Here is a 24,558-nt window from a genome sequence, read left to right on the forward strand (position 1 = left end):
GACCGGGTCCTAAGAACGTTAAAGCGGATGCCTTATCCCGTAGTTTTCAGCCGCTTCAAGAACCCAAGTCTCCGGAGATTGCCATTGTGCCAGCATCTATCATTATGGCCGGTCTGACGCAAGATCTAGCCTCTCAGGTCTTGGCATCCCAGGTTCTGGCTCCCAAAGGTACTCCGGAAGGTCGTCTTTTTGTGCCAAAAAACCTCCGGATGTTGGTTCTTAAAGAATTTCACTCCACTAAAGTTTCTGGCCATCCCGGAGTAAAGAAGACAGTGGAGTCACTGTCCCGAGCAGTGTGGTGGCCCACTATTCGGTCGGACACTTATCAGTTTGTCTTGTCTTGCGAGGTCTGTGCCCGAAATAAATCCTCCAGAAGATCACCCATTGGCCATTTATATCCATTGTCCATCCCTCACAAACCATGGTCTCACATCTCCATGGATTTCATTGTGGAGCTGCCCTTATCCGGTTCCTACAACACCATCTGGGTAACCGTAGACCGCTTCAGCAAGATGGCCCACTTTGTTCCTTTACGGAAAATTCCCAGCGCCCAAGACTTGGCTCGTCTGTTCATCCAACATATTTTTAAATTACACGGGCTACCGGTGGATATCGTGTCTGATAGGGGATCTCAGTTTGTGGCCAGATTCTGGAGATCCTTCTGTAGAAGCCTGGACATCCATGTGAGTCTCTCTTCGGGGTATCATCCTCAATCTAACGGACAGACCGAAAGAACCAATCAAAGTCTGGAACAGTACTTAAGGTGCTTTGTCTCTAAATGCCAAAATGACTGGGCTGAGTTACTTCCAGTAGCGGAGTTCTCTTACAATAATTCGTGTCACACGGCCTCTGGGAAATCTCCATTTTATTGTAATACGGGCATACATCCTAAAGCCAATGCTTTTGACATTCAGTCACAGGACACTTCCTCCTCGTCTGTGGTAGCTCATTTAAGGAAGTCTTGGAAGAAGATTCATGAAGCCCTTGAAAAGGCATCCCTTGCTTCTAAACGTTCTGTCGACAGACATAGAAGACCTTGCCGGTTCAGAGTGGGACAAAGGGTGTGGGTATCCACTCGCAATATTAAACTCCACCAGGCCACAGCGAAGTTGGGTCCAAAGTTTATTGGGCCTTTTCTAATTCTAAAGAAAGTCAATCCTGTAGCCTTCCAATTGTTGTTACCCAGGTCCTTAAAGATTAACAACGTGTTTCACTGTTCTCTCCTTAAGCCAGTGTTTTCCTCTACCCGTTTTGGAACCTCTCAGATCCGTAAAACCAGACCCGTTCTGGTCCAAGGAAATGAAGAGTTTGTGGTGGAAAGGATTTTAGATTCCAAGAGGGTTCGGGGACACCTTAAATTCCTTGTACATTGGAAAAATTACGGGATAGAAGAAAGGTCATGGGTATCGGAGAAATTCCTGCATGCCCCCAAGTTAAAGGCTTTGTTCTTCAAGCAGTTCCCTGAGAAACCTGGGGCCAAGGGTTCGGTGACCCCTCCTCAAGGGGGGGGTACTGTTACGAGCCGCGCTAGCGGCTCTCGCTGCCGCCCGTCGGTCTCCCGGCAGCGCGTCCTGCCTGTTGCTAAGCAACAGGGACGCCGCTGCGTGACGACGCCGGCGGGCGGGGGTGAGGTGATCAGCCGCACTAGCGGCTTCCGCCTCCGCCCGGGAATCCCTCAGCAGCGCGTCCCGGCTGTTGCTAGGCAACAGGGACGCCGCTGCATAACGACGCCGGCGGGCGGGGCTAGCAAGGCAGGGAACAGTTCACCACTTCCTCCCCGGCCGCAGCGGTTGCCTAGGCGACGGGGGACGCCAGGCAGCCGCGGGGAGGAAGGGGTGTAATTAACAGCTGACCCACAGCTTGCTGCAGACAGGCATTGGTTGTCAGGGGTATTTAAACACCCACTAGCCACTAGGCAGACGCCGGATATAGTTCTGACGTCCTGTCTAGAGTGTTCCCGGTTCCAGAGGCCAGTCCTGTCTGTCAGCTGTTGGTTACCTGTCCTGCGGGAGTTTTCCTCCAGCTCTCCAGCCCAGATCCTGCCTTGTCCTTGTGCTCAGCAGCATTCCTGTTCTCCTACCAGATAAGTGGGAACGTTTCCCATATCTTCCTCTCTTACTACGATCGCTGTTTGCCATCTCAGCCGTGTGTAGTTGAAGGTTGCAGGAATTGCCGCTGATATTATCTTTGATTGTTATATACCACCTCCGAGCATTGTTGCCATTGATTGTTATATACCACCTCAGAGCATTGTTGCCATTGATTGTTATATACCACCTCAGAGCATTGTTGCCATTGATTGTTATATACCACCTCAGAGCATTGTTGCCATTGATTATTATATACCACCTCAGAGCATTGTTGCCATTGACTGTATACGTCCTTATTGCCATCTCGGAAGAGTCACCCCCCTTAGGAGGTTCGGGGCTCCTCGCTTAGCTCCGTACTAGTTAGAGGTTCCCCTTGTTGTCGGCTAGCCTTGGCAGACACGTTGTCACACACAAGACCTGGTGGCATCGGGGTTAGAGCCGGATTAACTGGCTCTTTCGGACGCGGCTATTATAGGCGAAGCCTAGCACCGCACGTGCCCGTCAACCGCTAGTCCGAGACAACGGAGTTAGGGTCAGCGTGGACGCCCCGAAACCTTAACATGATGTTGCTATGGGCAACCAATCAGATCCTGTCTACTATCTTCTAGAGGGTGCTAAATAAATAAGAAGTAGATTCTGATTGGTTGCCCATAGCAACATGACCTGTGAAGTAGAATACACATTTTAGTAAATTCCCCCCATTATCTATGATGACACATGGATCTTCCATTGTGATACTGAGACAAAACGTCAGATCATGCACACCAAAGTAAATCCAAATGTATTGCCATGTTAATTGTTTCTTTGATATCATGGGTGTTATTTTGGAAGACTGGGAACCAGAAGGTGCAATAGTGAATCAGAAAAGAATCAAAAGAAAGTGGATAGAGTTGTGGAAAAGTGGTTTCATCCTCCAACAGGACAATGCACCAGCCCATACAGCTCTCTTTGTGAAACCTATTTTTCCCTGAGAAACAGCTTGCTGTGCTAGAACACTGTCCTTTTTTCCCCTAATGTCAAATTTGTACTTAAAGAACCAGTACTGTAATCCTAGCCTAACAGTAACTGCCCCTCCCACATCCTAACCCTAATAGCCCTACCCCACTGGCGCACAGCCTAACCACAATCCTAATACTTACCGGCCAAATGTTTCGGGGTTCTAACATTTAGGATGCTGCTGTTGGTATTGTGATCACTGGTATCCTGGCATTCGGGATGCTGACTACATCCCATAGAAAATTATGGAGGTGTTGAGACAGTTCACAGATAATGAGTTACAGCACAACTTTGACGTATGGAAAATAAGAATGCAGGTACAGTGGTGTGTGGATGCAGAAGGGGAGTACATAGAATGGGAACAGAGTTAAAATGTACTTAAAATAATAAAATGTAAATTATAGCATCAGTCTCATTGTGTAATAGGGGTTTATCTTATTCTGACAGAAAGTGGAAGTTTAATTTGCATTTTTTCACATGAGTGGGGCTGAAATATTGATTTATCTGTCAAAAAAAAGCTCAATTAGACTCATACATATGATATGACATTATCAAGGACACCTAGAAATCAATGTATGTTCTTCAGATTTAGAGATTTCATTTTACATTTTTATTTTTTAAAGAAAAACTCTATTAAACTTCAAATAACAGAACATCTGTTTTTATTTAAATTTTATTTTGGCAGTGAACTCAGTTTAACATCTTAAATTAGCTTTTTTTCAACAAGCAGAAAGTACAATTTCTACGTATAGGAAACTGGATGTTTTTTTTTTAAAAAACAATACGATCAAATATTTATATTATATATATTTATATACATTTTATATATTAAATTTTTAAGGTGGTAAAGCAAATATTCCATTCAGATACCAAACCAAATATATGTATATATACAAACATTTATGAATGTATGTATATATATTTATTTATAAATATAATGTTTAAAGAACAATTCCTTTGCCTTAAAGGTATTAATAGATGTCAGAAATGCTGTATATTTCTTGCTCCTGCTTAGCAACCTATTGAGTCATAAAATGAAGTAAACGAGATGTACTAATGAATGTAATTATGTAATATATACTTTATAGGCATTGAGGCTGCATAAGTGGGTATTTTTAACTCTGTATTCTTCAAAATGTGCATCTTTTAGTAGGCCATTGGAAGCTATTTACTTTCCAACCAATATATGTAGCATAAATTAGTCCAAGAGTTTGGTTGGGAGTAGTCTTTGTGCTATTCATGGCACTAGAATCGTTCATTTTTCTGTAATTATATGTATATATATATATATATATACACACTGACTAATATATGGATTATTTTATATAAACTTATGCATGTAAGATGATATGACATACATGTATATAAATATTTATTATATATCTATATATCTATACATATATATATATATATATATACATATATATATATATATATATATATGTTTCAATAGATGTATATGTAAACATATTTATCTTTATATATAGAAGTGTATATACATGTGTGCACTTTTTACAATGAAACCAGTACAGGTGGTATCTGAACACTATCTTTCACAGGATGCACTATGCCCCTCACCACTAGGGACATCACTTTAGCAATGAAGATGGTACATTTGTCGCCAGCAACCACAGTGTTTTATCATCCATGTGACATTCCTGGTATAGAGGCGAGAGGTGGGGAATAATCTTTGACCTTGAGGAGATGAAGAGTTGGGAGTCCTTGAATGGATTAGAGAAGGAAAGTGCAGGAGTTCTTCACACAGTGATTTTATTCTCTAGAGCAGTGATTCTCTTGGACACAGCTTCAAGTGAGGAAGGAGTTAAAGAAATATAGACTAAATATTATTCACAGCACTGCAAACTCAATCATTCATACAATGCAGGATATTTGAATTGAAAAATATCTCACTGGTCTCCCTCTAGGCAAGTGAGGCATGTGCCTACAGTGGCAAATGTAGGATTTTCAGAGCGGGGATTCCTGTAATCCAAAATCTCCCACTCTGCAAGGCAATAGAGTAAGTACACGAGTTTGGGGGGAGTGGTAACTGCCCTGAAAATTGTTCACATAAACCAGATACTGGGGTAGATTCTCTAAACTAAAAATGCGGTAAAAACCCAGTTATCAGTCTTTACCGCATTTTGGGATGCTCTAAGCATCCCCTGCCGAGTTAACATGGTGGGGGGGCATCGCCCCCCATAGAAGCCTATGGGCTTCTAACGCGACCCCCCCGCCACCCCGCACCGACCCCCGCCTTCCGGCATCAACCCCCCCCTCACCTGTGTCCGGGCAGCACAGAGCTGTGCTGCCCGGACCTGTGACCTCCTCCTCCCTGCACTATGATCCTCTTCCGGGTGCAGGGAGGAGGAGAGCCAGCCCCCCCCCCCCGCAGCAGCAGCAGCACAGTGCCGGTTAAGGGAGGGATGGGGGCAGCCGCCGGGTCACGAGGGGTCCGCTGACTCACCGTAGAGGACAGCTCTTAACGCAAGAGCTGTCCTTTGCCATAATTATCGCATATGTTAGAGCATATGCGATAATTATGTATGCAATGGGTGGCGATGTGCGGCGGAGCTGGGGTGCGGATGTAAGAACATCCCGCCCACTGTATGGAATACAGTATTGATATTTAACAGTACAGATGGTTTATAAGCAGGTATGTCCAAATTATGGCCCTCCAGCTGTTGTTAAACTATAAGTACCATCATGCCTTTCCATAATTTTGCTATAGGGACTGCTAAAACTATGGCAAGGCATGCTGGGATGTGCAGTTTCACAACAGCTGGAGGGCCACAGTTTGGACATGCCTGGTCTATAGTATCTGTGTGTATATATATATATATATATATATTTATATATATATATATATATATATATATATATATATATATATATAGTATAGGCTGTTTCAAACATTTAAATAATATAAGTGGTGAGGAAAAGGTTAAACATATAATAAATAAACAAACAAACATAATAGAACCAGTACTGCACTTTCTAAGCTCACAATCTCCCACTTCATGGTAAGGCTCCGGTCTCTTCCTCCTGGAAACTACTCTCTGGTCCATTGCGATGTTTGGGATCTCAGATCCACACATACAGTAAATGTGGTAGAATAAGCTGGTACACTGGTCATGTGCAGCAGCTCTGCTCTGTCCCTACACTGCATGATGTGGTAGCAGCTCTATTGATCATAATATATACCAGCTATTGTTGTAACAATTTAAGACACTTGCCAAGAGGAGGGGGGTTTCCGGGCAACCAGAAAACCCCCCTGCGTTCGCCTATGGCCTGGGGCAGCCTTCTAGTGAGCAGCTGGTGCTCGCCCAGAGCACAAGGCCACCTTCACCTGCCATTGCTCTGGAGCCATCACCCATGGCCCCACTGAGAGTGCTCCATCCCGCTGTCATGCTGGGGAATGCTGAGTTGAAAAGCAGGAACCTGGTGACCAAAGAAAGAGGGGCTCAGGGGAGAGAGGCTCGGGAACAATAGCAGCTTTTATTGACTCTAGCCAGAGGGTGAGACAAAAGCTGGAGCAAGGAAGGATCAGGTTGGTGTCCAGGTAATGCAGGAATTGTGTGGGGAAGGAAAGGTGTGGGGCTAGGGCAAATATGTCATGTCAGAAGCCTGATACCGTACCCGGGCACAGGTTTGAACTGCGCACCCACTCGCTACCCGCCATTGTTATATTTGCAGATTATTAAAATATCCAATACCCCACTGATAAGGGTATAATCCCTACATTGGATATATACGGCCAGGCTGACAGCTGAGTCTGCTCCCACACCTGTCACTAACAATTATTATTAAATATAGTAGTGGGTGCATGACACAATCAAACACCATACTGATATTAGTGGGAGATCAGAAAGGGGAGAATACAGAGTTGGGGTATATTATCCCTTTTAATTCACTTTGTGTTGTGTGATTTGTGTGTCTAATACTTCGCTACATTTTTAACAATATAACTAATAAAGGTTACATTTTAAATGAATCATTCTTCAGGTGCATCACCCAGCGACACACCTTTCTCTTTTTTGTAAATTTGTCTCTTGATACATCCCTGCTCTCCTCACATTTTAATCTATACTTTAGGGAGAGGGGAGACACATTAAGGTATATTCTATACCGTGCCACTGGACTTCCTTTAGGCTTCTGTTAGGCAACACATCTGGTTTAAGCTCCTTTAAAGCATAACATTCTGCAGCTGGGTACATATGTGAAATGCTACCAAACCTTCAAAACTGCAGTTTTCAGAGTTTTGGCAACACTATAGTAGTAGATCCTAGCACTGTGCTAGAGTCTAGGGCGCCTTGCGAAGGGCTCTGGGGCAATGGCAAGGCAGCCATTTTCCTGGTGATTTTATAATCCACATGAGCAAAGCATCAGGAAAGTATTGAAGATATTTTCCCATGTGCAAAGCACACCCTAAACGAATTATAGGTATGCCACTGTGTACACTCATTGTGTTTGGCTTTTTCCTTCCTCATTATTTCTGTAGCACACTCATGATAGAAGATTATGTAAATGCTCTTGCACACCTCCCATCTGAATCACATACTTCAAATGATTTGGAGTTTACTCCAAAACAGGTAGTGTTTCAATCAAAAGGGATGTATATGGGTGTCAGACAGAGGAGGGTCTAATTTCGGGAAGTATGGGTTTGGTCTTGGGTTCACTCTTATTGAAAGCTTTTCCTTGTTCACAAAGAGAAGTTGAGAGAAACTGAATATAAGGGAGATAGATAGATGTACAGAAGTGTGAAAATAGAGAGAGAGATTAAATAAAGTAGTGGGACAGTGAACAGTCCAAAGAAACGGGGACACAAGATAAAGAGACGTGATGGGAAGTATGAAGAAAAATAATTCCCATGCAGATGGCATTTATATAATACTGGGCCCATTCCCTCCCTCCCCGCACTGCTGGCTACATACAGCCACAGTTACTTCTCACCCACTGTCAGTGACTGCAGTCGATGTCCCCAACCACCACAGATGAAAATAAGAGAGAAACATGGGGTAAATTTACTAAGATGGGAGTTCTATTGAAGATAGGATGTTGTCATAGGAATCAATCAGATTCTATCTATTATCTTCTAGAAGGTGCAAAATAAATAAGGAGTAGAATCTGATTGGTTGTTATGGGCAACATTCCATCTTCAATAGAACTTCCAATTTACCCCATGTTTCTGTCTTATTTTCACCTGTGGTGGTTGGGGAGATCGACTTCAGGCACAGACAGTGGGTGAGATGATGGTGTGGGTATGTGGATGTGTTTAAGAGGGTAAGAGATGAGAAGATGGGATGAGCCACTGTAGATGGCTTGCACTTTCTTCTTACAAATGCAAGCACCTCCCTTTATTTCTGTTCACTGTAATCTGTGAGAGACACATGGCGATGGGCATTGATTGATGGTGACTCGTGAGACAAAGTGGGAAGTGACTATATTGTTGCAAACTAGCTAGCAAATTAATTGGCAAAAAAGGCTAGTTGCATACTGTGCATACATAATGCTGCCCTGCTTGAATGAACTTTCCTTCCTTTTGCACTATTCTGGTTTAATTATTCTGTTTTTTTCTAGTAAAACCAGGGGTGTAACTAGATATTCATAGGCCTCATAGCAAAAGTTTTTAAGGGCCCCCTATTTAGCAACTGATGGTGATAAATGTATGTAAAACATATTACTTAGACAATAAAGATGGGCCTCCTTCAGTTCTGGGCCCCATAGCAATTGCACTCCTTGCACCTATGGTAGTTACACCCTTGAGTAAAACTTTTGGAAAATCTGCCTAGCATAGATGTTACAAAACTATTTACGCTATACTGCCACACCACATGTGAGCATGACCAACATTTTTTAATAAAATGCTTTGCATACTCAAAATACACCGCACTATGGGCCTGATTCAGACTCAGTTGCACTTTTGTGAAGCTTGGCAAAACTGCAACTGCCGGTGCTAGGCTACTTGGGGCTGCCCAGCACAGGGCAAGGCCACCCCTCTTGCCAGGTCCCTTCCTGCGATGATTGCCACAAAATTTTACAGGCACATCGCTAAAGTGCGAGCACTTTGCAATACAGCACATTACTTACTGGCCCTAACTTACTACGAATGCCCATGCTGCAGGTCGCAATGGCTGCGTGTGATGCCCTCCCTCAAGTGTTCCATATACGCATGCAGTGTCCAGACCACTACCACAGAACGCCTGCGTCTTGCCGTACAATGCAGCCCCCGTCACTGTGAACCACCAGCATTGAAACTGAGATCTTCTGTAATCACAGTTTCAGGTTCCGCTCATGGGCATTTCAGTGCGCACATATGCGCAGATATTCTGGAAATAGCCGAATAATGATTTCTGCACTTCTGTGGCACATTCTGAATCAGGTCCCATAACATATAACACCACACACAAACTTATAAGATACTTTTTGGACCTTTTTCTGGTCCATGAAATGCTAAGTAATTGGCTGCTTCCTTAGCATACTAACACAGAAAGTTTGGACTACTAAGGCGGCCAAGCCCCAATCCTTATATTCCAGATCCACCCAGATGCCCTCTTTACCTGCTCATGCCACTCCCTTTTTTCTATAGGACCACACCCTTTTATTTCCCAGTAAAAACTAGAAATATGTTTAGTCTCAAAGAATGTACCATTGCTATAGTGTTGAAATGTAAGCGTTGTGAATGCGGTAGTTGTAGCTAAATTATAAAAAGGATATTTTTCCTTGTTAATGCTTGGATGAGCTCTTCCACCTTGGTCTGGAACTTGACAATAGATTCACATTCACAGGGGTTCTCTTCTGCGGATGTATAAAGAGAAAAACAATTGGTTATTTCAATCACTGTCTACCATTACAACGTACAAATGTCTGCATATTGCCTGTCTTCAGCATAGTTTTCTTTTCTGAAACTCACCCACACAGATTTTCATCTGAAGTTTCTTGCCAATTTCCTTCATGGCCTTGAAATCAGCTGTGTAGAAATAGTGCTCAGCTGTAGGTTCAGAGGCAATCATCCTGAGTTCATCCTCCACAGCGTTGCCCACACCAACTGCATACATCTTGTAACCTGTATAGCATCAAGAACATTTACTTTAAGATTCATGTATGTATTCTTTGTTATATATAGTCTATACAGCTTCATTGACACCTAAAGTGATGAACAACCAATGCCCATAGCTGCAGATTCTAGTTGGTCCTCACCCGTCGCCATTATCATAGTCTTTGCTGGGCATGTACTAATTTCCACCATTATTCTCATTATAGAGTCAACTCTTTTTTTTTTGGGGGGGGGGGGGGGAACAAGGTAAAAGTAATTTTTTAAATACCTTTTGTTTTTTGTAATATTGCCAGTGAAGGTATACATTCATTTTATGTAAACCTTTAATTTTTATTATGATGCAACATACAGATTGATATAAAGTATTCATTAAAACAGACAATGGCATTGTCTTACCCAGTTCCTTGGCTTTCAATGCAGCATCATTAATGTAGTCCTGGGAACGACCATCAGTAAAGACAATGCCAACTTTAGATACACCTGGTCTTCCTCCATTAGAGATGGTAAAGGTGTTGTCAATTAAATACTTAATGGCTTGACCAGTCATGGTGCCTTTCTCCATGTAAGACATCTTCTTTACAGCCGACTTAATATCCTTCTTGCTGCTATACCTCCCCAAGGGGAATTCTTGCCTTACTGAGCTTGAGTACTGGACAAGACCAACATGTGCCTTGTTATCGCCAACATCTACAGACTCCACTATCTGGTTGATGAATTGCTTGACGAGGTCAAAATTCTCTGGACGTACGCTCTTGGAACCATCGATTAGGAACACCAGATCAATAGCTGAGGCACCACATGCTAAGTAGGAAAGAGAAAGCAAAATATGTTATGACCATGAGTCAGATCTAGCCACAAAGCTATATATTTTGCATAGCCATGATATTGGTTAGGTGACTACAAAGCTGTGATTCTTTAAATTCCTTTATGTATCTGTCATATTTTTTTTCCCCACCATTGCAGGTCTTTCCATCTTCATTTAATGTAAATCCGTCCTTGCAGGCACAGGTGTAGGACCCAGGCGCGCTAACACAGATCTGTTGACAGTCATGATCTCCAGTAGAGCATAGGTCCGTCAGTTCTGGGCAAAAACAATTAATCTTAAAATAAATTTATGAACATATTAAATTCAAAAACTATATTCTTGTAAATGTATGACTTAAGAATTAACAAAAAAAAAACATAATAACCTACCACAGAGTGCTTCTTGGAACTTATTGCTGAGCTTCTCGATCACACTGTAGCTCTCCACATAGTCTACATGTTCATCTAGGGGCTCACTGGCAATCTGACGCAGTGTGGCCATATCAACACGTCCAACACCAATAGCAAACAACTCCAAATCACTTTGTCGTGCCCTAGCAGAAATATCCTTTACACCATCCTGAGGACGGCCATCAGTTACCACAATAGCCACCTGAAAATTTATTGTAAAATGATCATTAATAAATGTTAATTGACTTAGTGAAGATTGCATTTCAACTATTTGTACTGACAGTTTACAATGCAAATATTGTGAATAAATGACAAAAAAACAACATTGTATAGGTTAAACTAAGGGATCGATTTAATTAAACTGGTCCTACACTTGAAGCAGCTCTGCACTCCCTGATGCAGTCCCATGGGGCTGCATACAAAAAACTTTGAGACTGAGGCTCCTTGCTGGCATATCCACTCCATTGCAATAGCAACTCTCCCACCTTGTGGCTTACAAGGTCCACAAAATATTGTTAATTCAAATATCAGATATGGTTGTAATGAACTCTTATGTTTTTAGAAATATTTGCCAATGGTATAGTAATATCTCATGGAAAATATCAGCAAAGGCTATGAAACAATCATTAAACACATTTATGTATGTTTAAAGCTTCTTACCAAGGAAGGTAATGCTTCAGTCCATCACCCTGTAGCTGATTTAATCACCAGTCTCTCACAGCCAAATATCAGTTCATGCGTTGTGCAGGACTAACAATGTTTTCGGAAGAGGCTGAATTGCATGCTGTGCCATCTGTTTTTACATGCTGACCTTGTAACTGCACTTATTTTAGACATTCCAACTTAATGACAGGTACTGCTTGAAATTATGCTACTGTGTTTACAAATTCAGTTACGCTACACCTTAAGTGGGTCCACTTCCCATTCCTTTACTGGTCTAACTGATAACACCTCTGGTAGGTTCCTGTCTAGTCTGGTGAGTCTCAATCACAAAATATATCACTGCTTGTTACTGAAATGTGAATTAGCATAAACATACAGCACATGGACATAATTACATTTTATTAATAACATGATTATGTTAAACTAGTGGCAGTTTCATATTTAATAATAAGTGATATTCTTGTTATCCCTAATAACAAATCGATGGTGCTTCAGTAATTCAGCTCCTAAAAATAATTTGTTTGAAAAATGACAGGAGCTGATTGGTTGGAGCAGTATTTTCATTTGTCATGGGTGATAACAAGAATATCACTCATTGTTAGTCCATAAAGTTACATTTATTTGTTCTGAATTAACGTTGGGAGCAAATCTAGGTAAAAAATGCAAATTTGCACCTAAACAAGCCATGTTGCGATGTCAGGCAACCATTTATATATGTTCAAAAAAGAATAAAGGAGGAGCGCTCCATAGTGTAAAACAGTACAATTTATTGAGCAATAATAGCAGGATACCGAGACATATGACAAGACTCGTACCAAGGATAAAACGGCAGTGGACTGGTTACCACGTGATATGTATCAAATAGCCTGGCACACTCCTACCGCCGTCCGGGGCTCTGAGGTGAACACACGATCTCCCGCTGCAGACGCAGCGTGTCGGACCCACAAGCAGGAACAGACGCAGGATGGAGAGGCACAGGTGAGCAGCGGCAACAGCGTCACCAAGGCACGCCCTAACGCGTTTCGTCAGGAGACTTCGTCAGAGGGCGTGCCTGGTGACGCAAGGCCGCTCGTATATATGGGGGAAAGCACATTAAGATCCAGCCCCTTGGCGACCAAGTGTCCAATGGATCAAGTACACACATCAACGGTTGCCAAGGCAGCATACCGCCCATATAGCAAAGCATACAGAATGAACAGGACGGAGTAAATTACAACATAATATGGCGAAAGCACTTTGCCAGAAAAAACGAGACTAATTATGCTGCATAAGCAAAGCATAATCCAGGATGCATAATGCAGATCCAAATATAGTTTGAACACAAATGATACATATCAAGAAACAACAATAATAATGAATACATACATAATAGAAATATAATGAAGATTTCTCCAAAAAATATATCATAAAAATATTTCATAAAAACATATACATAAAAAACACATACATAAGAGAGCGTATCATAAAAAATATTGCACAGTAATTCATAAAAATATTGCACAGTAATACATATTAAAAATACTGATAAAAATGAGACTTTTATGCAAGATATATATAGAAAAATTCATCCATTTGCTTTAGGAAATTAATTCATGAAAATTATATAAGAACTAATGTAATGTAATAAAAAAGATAAAAAGAGGAGGACAGCAGCAATTTTATCGATTTATAAAGGGTGTAATTTCATACCCCTCATTAAGGCCATTAGGGGTTTGTGTGTTGAGGGTTAGGATCCAGAAGGTTTCCCTCCTCAGAAGGGCACGATCTCTATCGCCACCTCTTTTGCCCACTGGAACAATTTCAATGCCAATAACTTTCAACCCAGAAGGATCACAATTATGTGCAGACTTGAAGTGTCGGGGTACACTATGATTCTGAATGCCGTGTTTGATGTTTCTGATATGTTCGAGGATGCGCACTTTTAAAGTGCGTTTAGTCTTTCCAATGTACCTAGAACCACACGGACAAATTAACAAATATATTACATACACTGAGTTGCAGTTAATAAAGTGCTTAATATTAAAACTAGTAGTAGTCGATGAACTAAAAATCTGGGATTTAGATACAAACGGACAGATTTTACAATGGCCGCAAGAATAACAACCTTTCAAACTCAGGAATGATGAGACAATAGGAGGATTAGCAGCAACAGGTTCTAATTGACTTTTTGAAACCCAAGCATTAATTGTTTTAGCTCTTTTGTAGACCACCTTTGGCCGATCCCCAATATAAGGGCCCAAAATTGGGTCACATTTAAGAATATGCCAGTGTTTAGAGAGCATACTTGCAATTTTCTTTTCACCTGTATTATACTTGGTTATAAACAGACAATCAGTATTATTTTCAGATGGTATATCTAATTTTTTATCCTTATATTGTAGGATAGTTTCTCTATCAGACATTCTGGCTCTGTTAAGAGCTGAGTCGATAATTTTTAATGGATATCCCCGTTCCTTAAATCTCTCGACATAAATGTCAGACTGACTGTCAAATATCTCTAAATCAGTACAATTACGGCGTAAGCGTAAAAATTGCGAGAATGGAATATTATCCTTCCATGCTTTGAAATGACAGCTCTCATAGCTCAAATAGCTATTGCTATCTACATTTTTAAAATAAGTACGGGTTTGAACATGGGGAACCTCAGGAAAATTCTCAACGCTGAGTATCAAATCCAGAAATTCAATTTTTCTAGAGTTAAAATTAGAAGTGAATTTCAAATTAAAAGAATTTGTATTAATATCTTGCATAAAACAATCAAAAGAGCTCTCATCACCTCTCCAAATAACGATAATATCGTCTATGTAGCGACGAAAAAATTGGATATTAGGGCACCAAGGGCCTTTCAGTAAGTCTATTTCCCACTCCCCCATATACAAATTGGCGAGGCTTGGGGCACAGATCGTGCCCATCGCCGTGCCCCACACTTGTAAGAACCATTCGCCCAGGAACTCAAAATAATTGTGAGACAGTACAAACTCCAAACAGTCACAAATAAAATTTCTTGTAGTTTCTGATATAAGACTATCTCTGGCTAAGACTGTATTAATAGTAGAGATGGCTCCACTGTGAGGGATAGCCGTATACAGGGATTGGACATCAATAGTGGCCCAATTGCAATCCAAATCCCATTTTATATCTTTAACCATTTGGAGCATGTGGGTGGAGTCTCGCACATGAGATTCCAATTTTGGTACATAGTTTTTTATAACAGAATCCACAAATTCAGAGACCCTAGATGTTAAAGAGCCAACCCCTGCCACAATTGGGCGGCCGGGGGGTTTATCCAAACCTTTGTGGATTTTTGGCAGATGATAGAAAGTTGCCAAATTAGGGGATGAATTATTCAGGTATCTATATTCATCCAAAGAAATAACCTTGAGGTCCAGGCCTCTTTTAAGGAGCTTTTGCAGATTTAATAGAAAGGGGGAAGTGGGATCACCATCCAAACGGCGGTAAGACACCGTATCACCAAGAAGTCTATGAGCCTCTGCCACATAGTCCTGGCGATCCATTATGACGATCCCACCCCCCTTATCAGCATTTTTTATAACAATATCTGTATCAACAGACAGATTTTTTAACGCCTCAAACTCACTTCTAGATAAGTTATTTTTAGAATGTTTTTTTAATTTCAGAGCATCTATCTCTTTCTTAGCTAGCTCAGAGAAAAGATCTAGAAAGGGGCCTTTAGATTCAATGGGGTAATATGTAGATTTTAGTTTAAGGTTACTTAGTGGTACATTTTGAGGGGCACTTTGTGAACCTTCCCAATTTTTTACAAGGGCATCAGATTTTTTAATAAAGTGACGTTTTAAAGTCAATTTACGTATATATAAGTTTAAGTCAATATAAAGATCAAACTTTGAGGGGCCTGAAGATGGTGCAAAGGACAACCCCTTTTTAAGGACAGCACTTTCAATGGGGGAGAGGATTTTTTTTGAAAGATTAAAGATACCATGCGTGTCAGATGTTACCGCAGGGATCTCATTTTTGGTTCTCTTTCGTTTAAGTCCTGCTCCTCTCTTTCCCCTCGTCTTCTTTTTTGACTGACAGGGGTATGGTCGACTCGCTGACTGGGTCGATGACCGTGTGTAGACGGACCTTGATCTAAAAAATTACTATTAGTATTTCCAGAATTAGTCTCATCAGAGACTGAGCGGAGTCTCTCAAATCTATTGTTATGGACAAAGCCTCTATTCTCTCTGGCGGGTCTTTGATTAGTATGCTGATTATTTCTGCCATTTCTAGATCTATAAGGAGTTCTATAGGGGACTTGTTTCCAATTATATTCGTTCTGATTTTGCCATCTAGGACGAATGTCAAACTGTTGTGTCTGACTATTACTAGGGTCACGAGTTTTGGGTCTAGGTTTTGAAATTTTATTGAGATTCCAGGTCCTTACCTGATCTGTCTCATAGTCAAGCTTATCACGGTGATACTTTTTTTGTTTGGTGTCAATCACCTTATTCTCAATATTAGATATTTTTATATCAATCTCGCTTTTTCTCTTTTTAAAGTTATCATCATCTTTAATTTTATCTAGATCTGTTTTTAATTCATCTAGTTGCTTCTCAATATCTTTCAGAGTTTTTTTCTTCTCTGACACAAGAAACCGCATAAGTTGGAAAGAACTATCATCTAATATGCGATTCCATTCTTTCATAAAACGATCGTCATCCTGGCCAAAAGATGGTGGTTTGTAGAGCCGTGAAACCAAAACCTGGTGGGACATAAAAAGCCTAGATAATTACCTGGCTTGTGGGCGTGTCCCACGTGGGCTTCGGCTCTACAAACCACCATCTTTTGGCCAGGATGACGATCGTTTTATGAAAGAATGGAATCGCATATTAGATGATAGTTCTTTCCAACTTATGCGGTTTCTTGTGTCAGAGAAGAAAAAAACTCTGAAAGATATTGAGAAGCAACTAGATGAATTAAAAACAGATCTAGATAAAATTAAAGATGATGATAACTTTAAAAAGAGAAAAAGCGAGATTGATATAAAAATATCTAATATTGAGAATAAGGTGATTGACACCAAACAAAAAAAGTATCACCGTGATAAGCTTGACTATGAGACAGATCAGGTAAGGACCTGGAATCTCAATAAAATTTCAAAACCTAGACCCAAAACTCGTGACCCTAGTAATAGTCAGACACAACAGTTTGACATTCGTCCTAGATGGCAAAATCAGAACGAATATAATTGGAAACAAGTCCCCTATAGAACTCCTTATAGATCTAGAAATGGCAGAAATAATCAGCATACTAATCAAAGACCCGCCAGAGAGAATAGAGGCTTTGTCCATAACAATAGATTTGAGAGACTCCGCTCAGTCTCTGATGAGACTAATTCTGGAAATACTAATAGTAATTTTTTAGATCAAGGTCCGTCTACACACGGTCATCGACCCAGTCAGCGAGTCGACCATACCCCTGTCAGTCAAAAAAGAAGACGAGGGGAAAGAGAGGAGCAGGACTTAAACGAAAGAGAACCAAAAATGAGATCCCTGCGGTAACATCTGACACGCATGGTATCTTTAATCTTTCAAAAAAAATCCTCTCCCCCATTGAAAGTGCTGTCCTTAAAAAGGGGTTGTCCTTTGCACCATCTTCAGGCCCCTCAAAGTTTGATCTTTATATTGACTTAAACTTATATATACGTAAATTGACTTTAAAACGTCACTTTATTAAAAAATCTGATGCCCTTGTAAAAAATTGGGAAGGTTCACAAAGTGCCCCTCAAAATGTACCACTAAGTAACCTTAAACTAAAATCTACATATTACCCCATTGAATCTAAAGGCCCCTTTCTAGATCTTTTCTCTGAGCTAGCTAAGAAAGAGATAGATGCTCTGAAATTAAAAAAACATTCTAAAAATAACTTATCTAGAAGTGAGTTTGAGGCGTTAAAAAATCTGTCTGTTGATACAGATATTGTTATAAAAAATGCTGATAAGGGGGGTGGGATCGTCATAATGGATCGCCAGGACTATGTGGCAGAGGCTCATAGACTTCTTGGTGATACGGTGTCTTACCGCCGTTTGGATGGTGATCCCACTTCCCCCTTTCTATTAAATCTGCAAAAGCTCCTTAAAAGAGGCCTGGACCTCAAGGTTATTTCTTTGGATGAATATAGATACCTGAATAATTCATCCCCTAATTTGGCAACTTTCTATCATCTGCCAAAAATCCACAAAGGTTTGGATAAACCCCCCGGCCGCCCAATTGTGGCAGGGGTTGGCTCTTTAACATCTAGGGTCTCTGAATTTGTGGATTCTGTTATAAAAAACTATGTACCAAAATTGGAATCTCATGTGCGAGACTCCACCCACATGCTCCAAATGGTTAAAGATATAAAATGGGATTTGGATTGCAATTGGGCCACTATTGATGTCCAATCCCTGTATACGGCTATCCCTCACAGTGGAGCCATCTCTACTATTAATACAGTCTTAGCCAGAGATAGTCTTATATCAGAAACTACAAGAAATTTTATTTGTGACTGTTTGGAGTTTGTACTGTCTCACAATTATTTTGAGTTCCTGGGCGAATGGTTCTTACAAGTGTGGGGCACGGCGATGGGCACGATCTGTGCCCCAAGCCTCGCCAATTTGTATATGGGGGAGTGGGAAATAGACTTACTGAAAGGCCCTTGGTGCCCTAATATCCAATTTTTTCGTCGCTACATAGACGATATTATCGTTATTTGGAGAGGTGATGAGAGCTCTTTTGATTGTTTTATGCAAGATATTAATACAAATTCTTTTAATTTGAAATTCACTTCTAATTTTAACTCTAGAAAAATTGAATTTCTGGATTTGATACTCAGCGTTGAGAATTTTCCTGAGGTTCCCCATGTTCAAACCCGTACTTATTTTAAAAATGTAGATAGCAATAGCTATTTGAGCTATGAGAGCTGTCATTATAAAGCATGGAAGGATAATATTCCATTCTCGCAATTTTTACGCTTACGCCGTAATTGTACTGATTTAGAGATATTTGACAGTCAGTCTGACATTTATGTCGAGAGATTTAAGGAACGGGGATATCCATTAAAAATTATCGACTCAGCTCTTAACAGAGCCAGAATGTCTGATAGAGAAACTATCCTACAATATAAGGATAAAAAATTAGATATACCATCTGAAAATAATACTGATTGTCTGTTTATAACCAAGTATAATACAGGTGAAAAGAAAATTGCAAGTATGCTCTCTAAACACTGGCATATTCTTAAATGTGACCCAATTTTGGGCCCTCATATTGGGGATCGGCCAAAGGTGGTCTACAAAAGAGCTAAAACAATTAATGCTTGGGTTTCAAAAAGTCAATTAGAACCTGTTGCTGCTAATCCTCCTATTGTCTCATCATTCCTGAGTTTGAAAGGTTGTTATTCTTGCGGCCATTGTAAAATCTGTCCGTTTGTATCTAAATCCCAGATTTTTAGTTCATCGACTACTACTAGTTTTAATATTAAGCACTTTATTAACTGCAACTCAGTGTATGTAATATATTTGTTAATTTGTCCGTGTGGTTCTAGGTACATTGGAAAGACTAAACGCACTTTAAAAGTGCGCATCCTCGAACATATCAGAAACATCAAACACGGCATTCAGAATCATAGTGTACCCCGACACTTCAAGTCTGCACATAATTGTGATCCTTCTGGGTTGAAAGTTATTGGCATTGAAATTGTTCCAGTGGGCAAAAGAGGTGGCGATAGAGATCGTGCCCTTCTGAGGAGGGAAACCTTCTGGATCCTAACCCTCAACACACAAACCCCTAATGGCCTTAATGAGGGGTATGAAATTACACCCTTTATAAATCGATAAAATTGCTGCTGTCCTCCTCTTTTTATCTTTTTTATTACATTACATTAGTTCTTATATAATTTTCATGAATTAATTTCCTAAAGCAAATGGATGAATTTTTCTATATATATCTTGCATAAAAGTCTCATTTTTATCAGTATTTTTAATATGTATTACTGTGCAATATTTTTATGAATTACTGTGCAATATTTTTTATGATACGCTCTCTTATGTATGTGTTTTTTATGTATATGTTTTTATGAAATATTTTTATGATATATTTTTTGGAGAAATCTTCATTATATTTCTATTATGTATGTATTCATTATTATTGTTGTTTCTTGATATGTATCATTTGTGTTCAAACTATATTTGGATCTGCATTATGCATCCTGGATTATGCTTTGCTTATGCAGCATAATTAGTCTCGTTTTTTCTGGCAAAGTGCTTTCGCCATATTATGTTGTAATTTACTCCGTCCTGTTCATTCTGTATGCTTTGCTATATGGGCGGTATGCTGCCTTGGCAACCGTTGATGTGTGTACTTGATCCATTGGACACTTGGTCGCCAAGGGGCTGGATCTTAATGTGCTTTCCCCCATATATACGAGCGGCCTTGCGTCACCAGGCACGCCCTCTGACGAAGTCTCCTGACGAAACGCGTTAGGGCGTGCCTTGGTGACGCTGTTGCCGCTGCTCACCTGTGCCTCTCCATCCTGCGTCTGTTCCTGCTTGTGGGTCCGACACGCTGCGTCTGCAGCGGGAGATCGTGTGTTCACCTCAGAGCCCCGGACGGCGGTAGGAGTGTGCCAGGCTATTTGATACATATCACGTGGTAACCAGTCCACTGCCGTTTTATCCTTGGTACGAGTCTTGTCATATGTCTCGGTATCCTGCTATTATTGCTCAATAAATTGTACTGTTTTACACTATGGAGCGCTCCTCCTTTATTCTTTTTTGAACAGATCTCCCTTATCCCCCATGAGTCCGGGGTTTTACTAAAGAAGGAGCTGCAGTCCCGAGAATTGGACTTTGGTGTACTTGTCCCTATAAGCGCTGCCTTACTGGACCTTTCACTGGTGTTCTACAAGTATCCATTTTAGCGCTGATTTGATTCACAGACTTTCTGGTTCTATCCAACCATTTATATATGCAGGAAATGTGTGACTCACGGCCATGAGTGCAAAATATACATTAATCTTTAGTAAACAATCAGAAATTAGCATTAATTCACTACCACTAATAAAAGTATTCGAAATTTGTCTATATTCATATTGTCTATTTTGATATCACATGAGCTGCTTTTATATGGAATGCACCCTTTAATTCGAGAGATGTATACCCATCCCAAAGTAGCACTAACATTTAAACACTGTATTCCTATTGCTGTGTTTGTAGCCACTCACAGAGCAGAGACTTGCTAAGATCGGTGAAACTTTGTACTAGCATCGTCATTTATACCACTCACCTTCTTCACTCCTGGAGATTTTAGCCGTGCCCCTTCAGCCTCACTGAAGGCTTGGTTGATTGCATATTGAATGGCAAGGCCTGTCATTGTTCCAGTAGACAGAGGTTGGACCTTTTTGACTGCCTGAAGGAGAGCAGCCTTTGTCCTGTGTGTTTTGAGGGAAAATTCATTTTTGACGGAGCTGGCATAATTGATGAGGCCAACTCTTGTGGCATTTACACCAACATCCAGAGACTCGATGACTTGAGACAAAAAGTGCTTGACCTGTTCAAATTCAGAAGGTCGTACACTACGTGAGCTGTCTATGATGAATACCAGGTCAGTGGGATGAGTCTTGCAATTTGGGCCTTAGTTGGGAGAAAAAGGGAGATGAATTACAAGCCTGTGTAAGACTCTCCATTGTATTTTGAAACCTTTAAGTGAGTACATTTCACAATAGTCTGTAGAATTTATGTTACTAATTATTAGAGTTACTAAACATACAATATATGTTGTTATCAGCACTAAGGTCATGTAAGTTACTAGTCAGTAGTTTGTAATCATCAAGCCAAGCCACTATACCAAGTAGTTACATGTACTGTGTTAGTAAGTAACATGACAATTATTACAATGCTAAGAACAATAGGATGTGGACAGATGGATAGTTCAGCGGAGTCAACTACTGTCAATAAAATATTCTCTTTTTATGTGGATATATGGTGAATGCCAAATCTGTGTGGGTTTCCTACACTGTAGGAATAAAAGCCTCCTGTATATTATAACAGTGTCACTAAGATATGTACTCTATGAGTGTAATAGTCCATCATAAATAGAGTAGTTGCAGCCCTTATGAGATTTAATAGTGACTATTTCTTCAGTGGTTTGCATCATTGACTTCTATTATATACAAAACATTATAGGCACATTGTGGAAATCTTGAATTTAGCTTCTATGCAACAGTCTTGACAATGTAATTTCAGTCCCTAGTAGGAGAAATGTCTGTGATTTCTAATCATAATACAATTTTAAAATGGGCAATGTTTCAGGATGGTAGTGGAAAACAATCACTTGGTTTGAAATGTGGATTTTATGTACCAGGTACTGCTATAGCTGTTGTGCAGGAATAATTTTAGGTTTTGTTGTGTGATTAAAGTAATAGTTAAATAATACCAGCTGTGCTGGCAATAAAATACCTTAACATTGTTGTAATAAAACATTATCGAGTTCTTGATTGTATATTATCGAGTTATTGTGAATTAAATTATGACTTAAAAGAGTTATAGAGAGTTCAGGCAGGATGTGTTGGAGATTCAGTAGGAACATTTGAGAATTCGAGACCCTTCACTGTCCAACATCCATAGCTCTGATACACAGATGATGCACATGTATGGTAGGACTAGGAACTGATGTATAGAAAATAGACATTCAAATTCGCCATTAACATATTACTACAGTTTATTCCTAATGTCATCCAATTTGCATTATCGTTATTATAAATGCTCTAAAATCTTGTTAAATGCATTTTATTATACTTTAACAAGTGTCAGAAAATTATACTTATAGACTTTCCATGTCACTGAATGTCCCTGAATGTTCCTTGAATGCTTCATAATTGAAACAATGTGCAAAGATTTCTGTGGTGATATGTTGAAGATAAGATCACATGTACAGGTAGAGTATCCCTTATCCAAATATCCGTTATCCAAATTATTCCGAAAACCATAGTCTACAAAATTTACTTTTTGCTAAAAAGCTACTGGCTACATCTGTAGCAGGTACTTCTGGGGACATAACATGTAATTGGCACTATGTGTAAGAAAATGATTGCTTGGCCTTAAAATTCAGTGCCTGAGAAAGTACACAAACTTTGTATCATGTTTTAAAACTATGTTTCATGCACAAATAAAATGTATTTGTGTGTATTTCATGTGTTTGTAGATACAACATAAATGCAAGATGCCTCAAGATACATCATTGAAATATAAAAATATTCCAAAATATGGAATAATCCGTTATCCAAAATTCTTCTGGTCCGGAGCATTTTGAATAAGGGATACTCAACCTGTATCAGAAGTATAATCTAAGATTTTTAATTATATGGTTAAAATTGTTTTTTTCAGGAAATATACAGGACACACCAAACAGGGTTACAGATCAAGACCCCAGAACTATCCTTCCAGTCAAACCTCAATTCGCTCATGCTGTACAATGAAATGATCATTATCAACGGATTTGTGGGTAAAGTCAGTGTAACACAGGTTATAGTAAAATCTTTCAAATGTATCTATATCTATTTCTCCATCTAACCAATATTATATATTCCTGTCAGTCCAATAAAACTAAGATCTTGTTTTTTGTTGGGTCTGTGACAGAAACAGAAAATACTATATGCTTTTCCCAGAAAATGTAGCACACCATATTTATCTAGGCTACATATTAATTTATACATCACAAATCTCTTACTTCTTGTCCTCTTACCCATTTCTAGATTCATTTGTGTCATTTTAAGCAACACTAACTATTTATTACAGTAAAATGTCAACTCCTTACTGAAATCTGCAAATGTTCATAGATTTGTACCTGTCAGTGATTACGCAAAATGTGTAATGAATTTCAGATGGCTAAAGTAAGGATGGATGAAGTGTGTAAATTAGGGGAGTTTGTGGAGCATGTTCAAAAGAGGAAAGCACTTACCCCTTTGCTGCGGTGGAGGTGCCCCCACTGCAACATAACTATAGGAACTGAAGAACAGTAGAGTGGAGAGTAGACACAGAGAGGTCTTCATGATGTCAGGACAGGAGTCAGAAAGTAGAGTGAGAATGATGGAATGGGTAATTTGTGCTAAAGGTATCTTACCTACACCCTCCAGGCGTCCCTCCCAGTTTAGTGACAGAGAAGGGGGTGGAATGGGTGGAGATTGGCTTGAAGGAGGTATATTAGGGGAGGGTGATTAGTGGAAGGATATTTATCCTTTTTATAATATTGTTTTTAAAAATACTTCACTTAACTCTTTTGCTGTTGGAATTGGAGCTACTTTACAATTGGAGCTAACCTGCAAGTAACTTTACACGATACACACACAGACTTAAAGTGGTGGCTGTTCATCTGTCCAGTGCTGAATCTTATGTTGAAAAGCAGGACCGGTTAGGGCACCCTAGGGACCAGCTGTGGATGCTGGCCACCACTAATCTAAGAGAGGTAAATTTAGACATGGAATGTAATGTGTTTCTCCTAGTAACGGGTTAATCAGGTGAAAGCTACCTAAATGAGATCCTTT

At 40.0% G+C, this 24,558-nt stretch overlaps 1 protein-coding gene across 1 annotated transcript; it reads right to left on the bottom strand.

The window, feature by feature from the left end:
• Window positions 1-4,629: 4,629 nt before the first annotated feature.
• MATN1 (matrilin 1) lies at window positions 4,630-24,066 on the bottom strand. Its single transcript, XM_083171127.1, has 8 exons — window positions 23,976-24,066; window positions 21,303-21,649; window positions 11,335-11,557; window positions 11,096-11,221; window positions 10,537-10,941; window positions 9,997-10,149; window positions 9,801-9,881; window positions 4,630-4,896 (listed from the first exon to the last, which is right to left on the bottom strand). The coding sequence occupies exons 1-8, from the start codon at window positions 24,064-24,066 to the stop codon at window positions 4,844-4,846; spliced, it is 1,479 nt and encodes a 492-aa protein (XP_083027253.1). The 3' UTR covers window positions 4,630-4,843.
• Window positions 24,067-24,558: the final 492 nt, after the last annotated feature.

This window comes from Crinia signifera, chromosome 2 (assembly GCF_055691185.1).
Source record: "Crinia signifera chromosome 2, ASM5569118v1, whole genome shotgun sequence".
Lineage (NCBI taxonomy): Eukaryota > Metazoa > Chordata > Amphibia > Anura > Myobatrachidae > Crinia > Crinia signifera.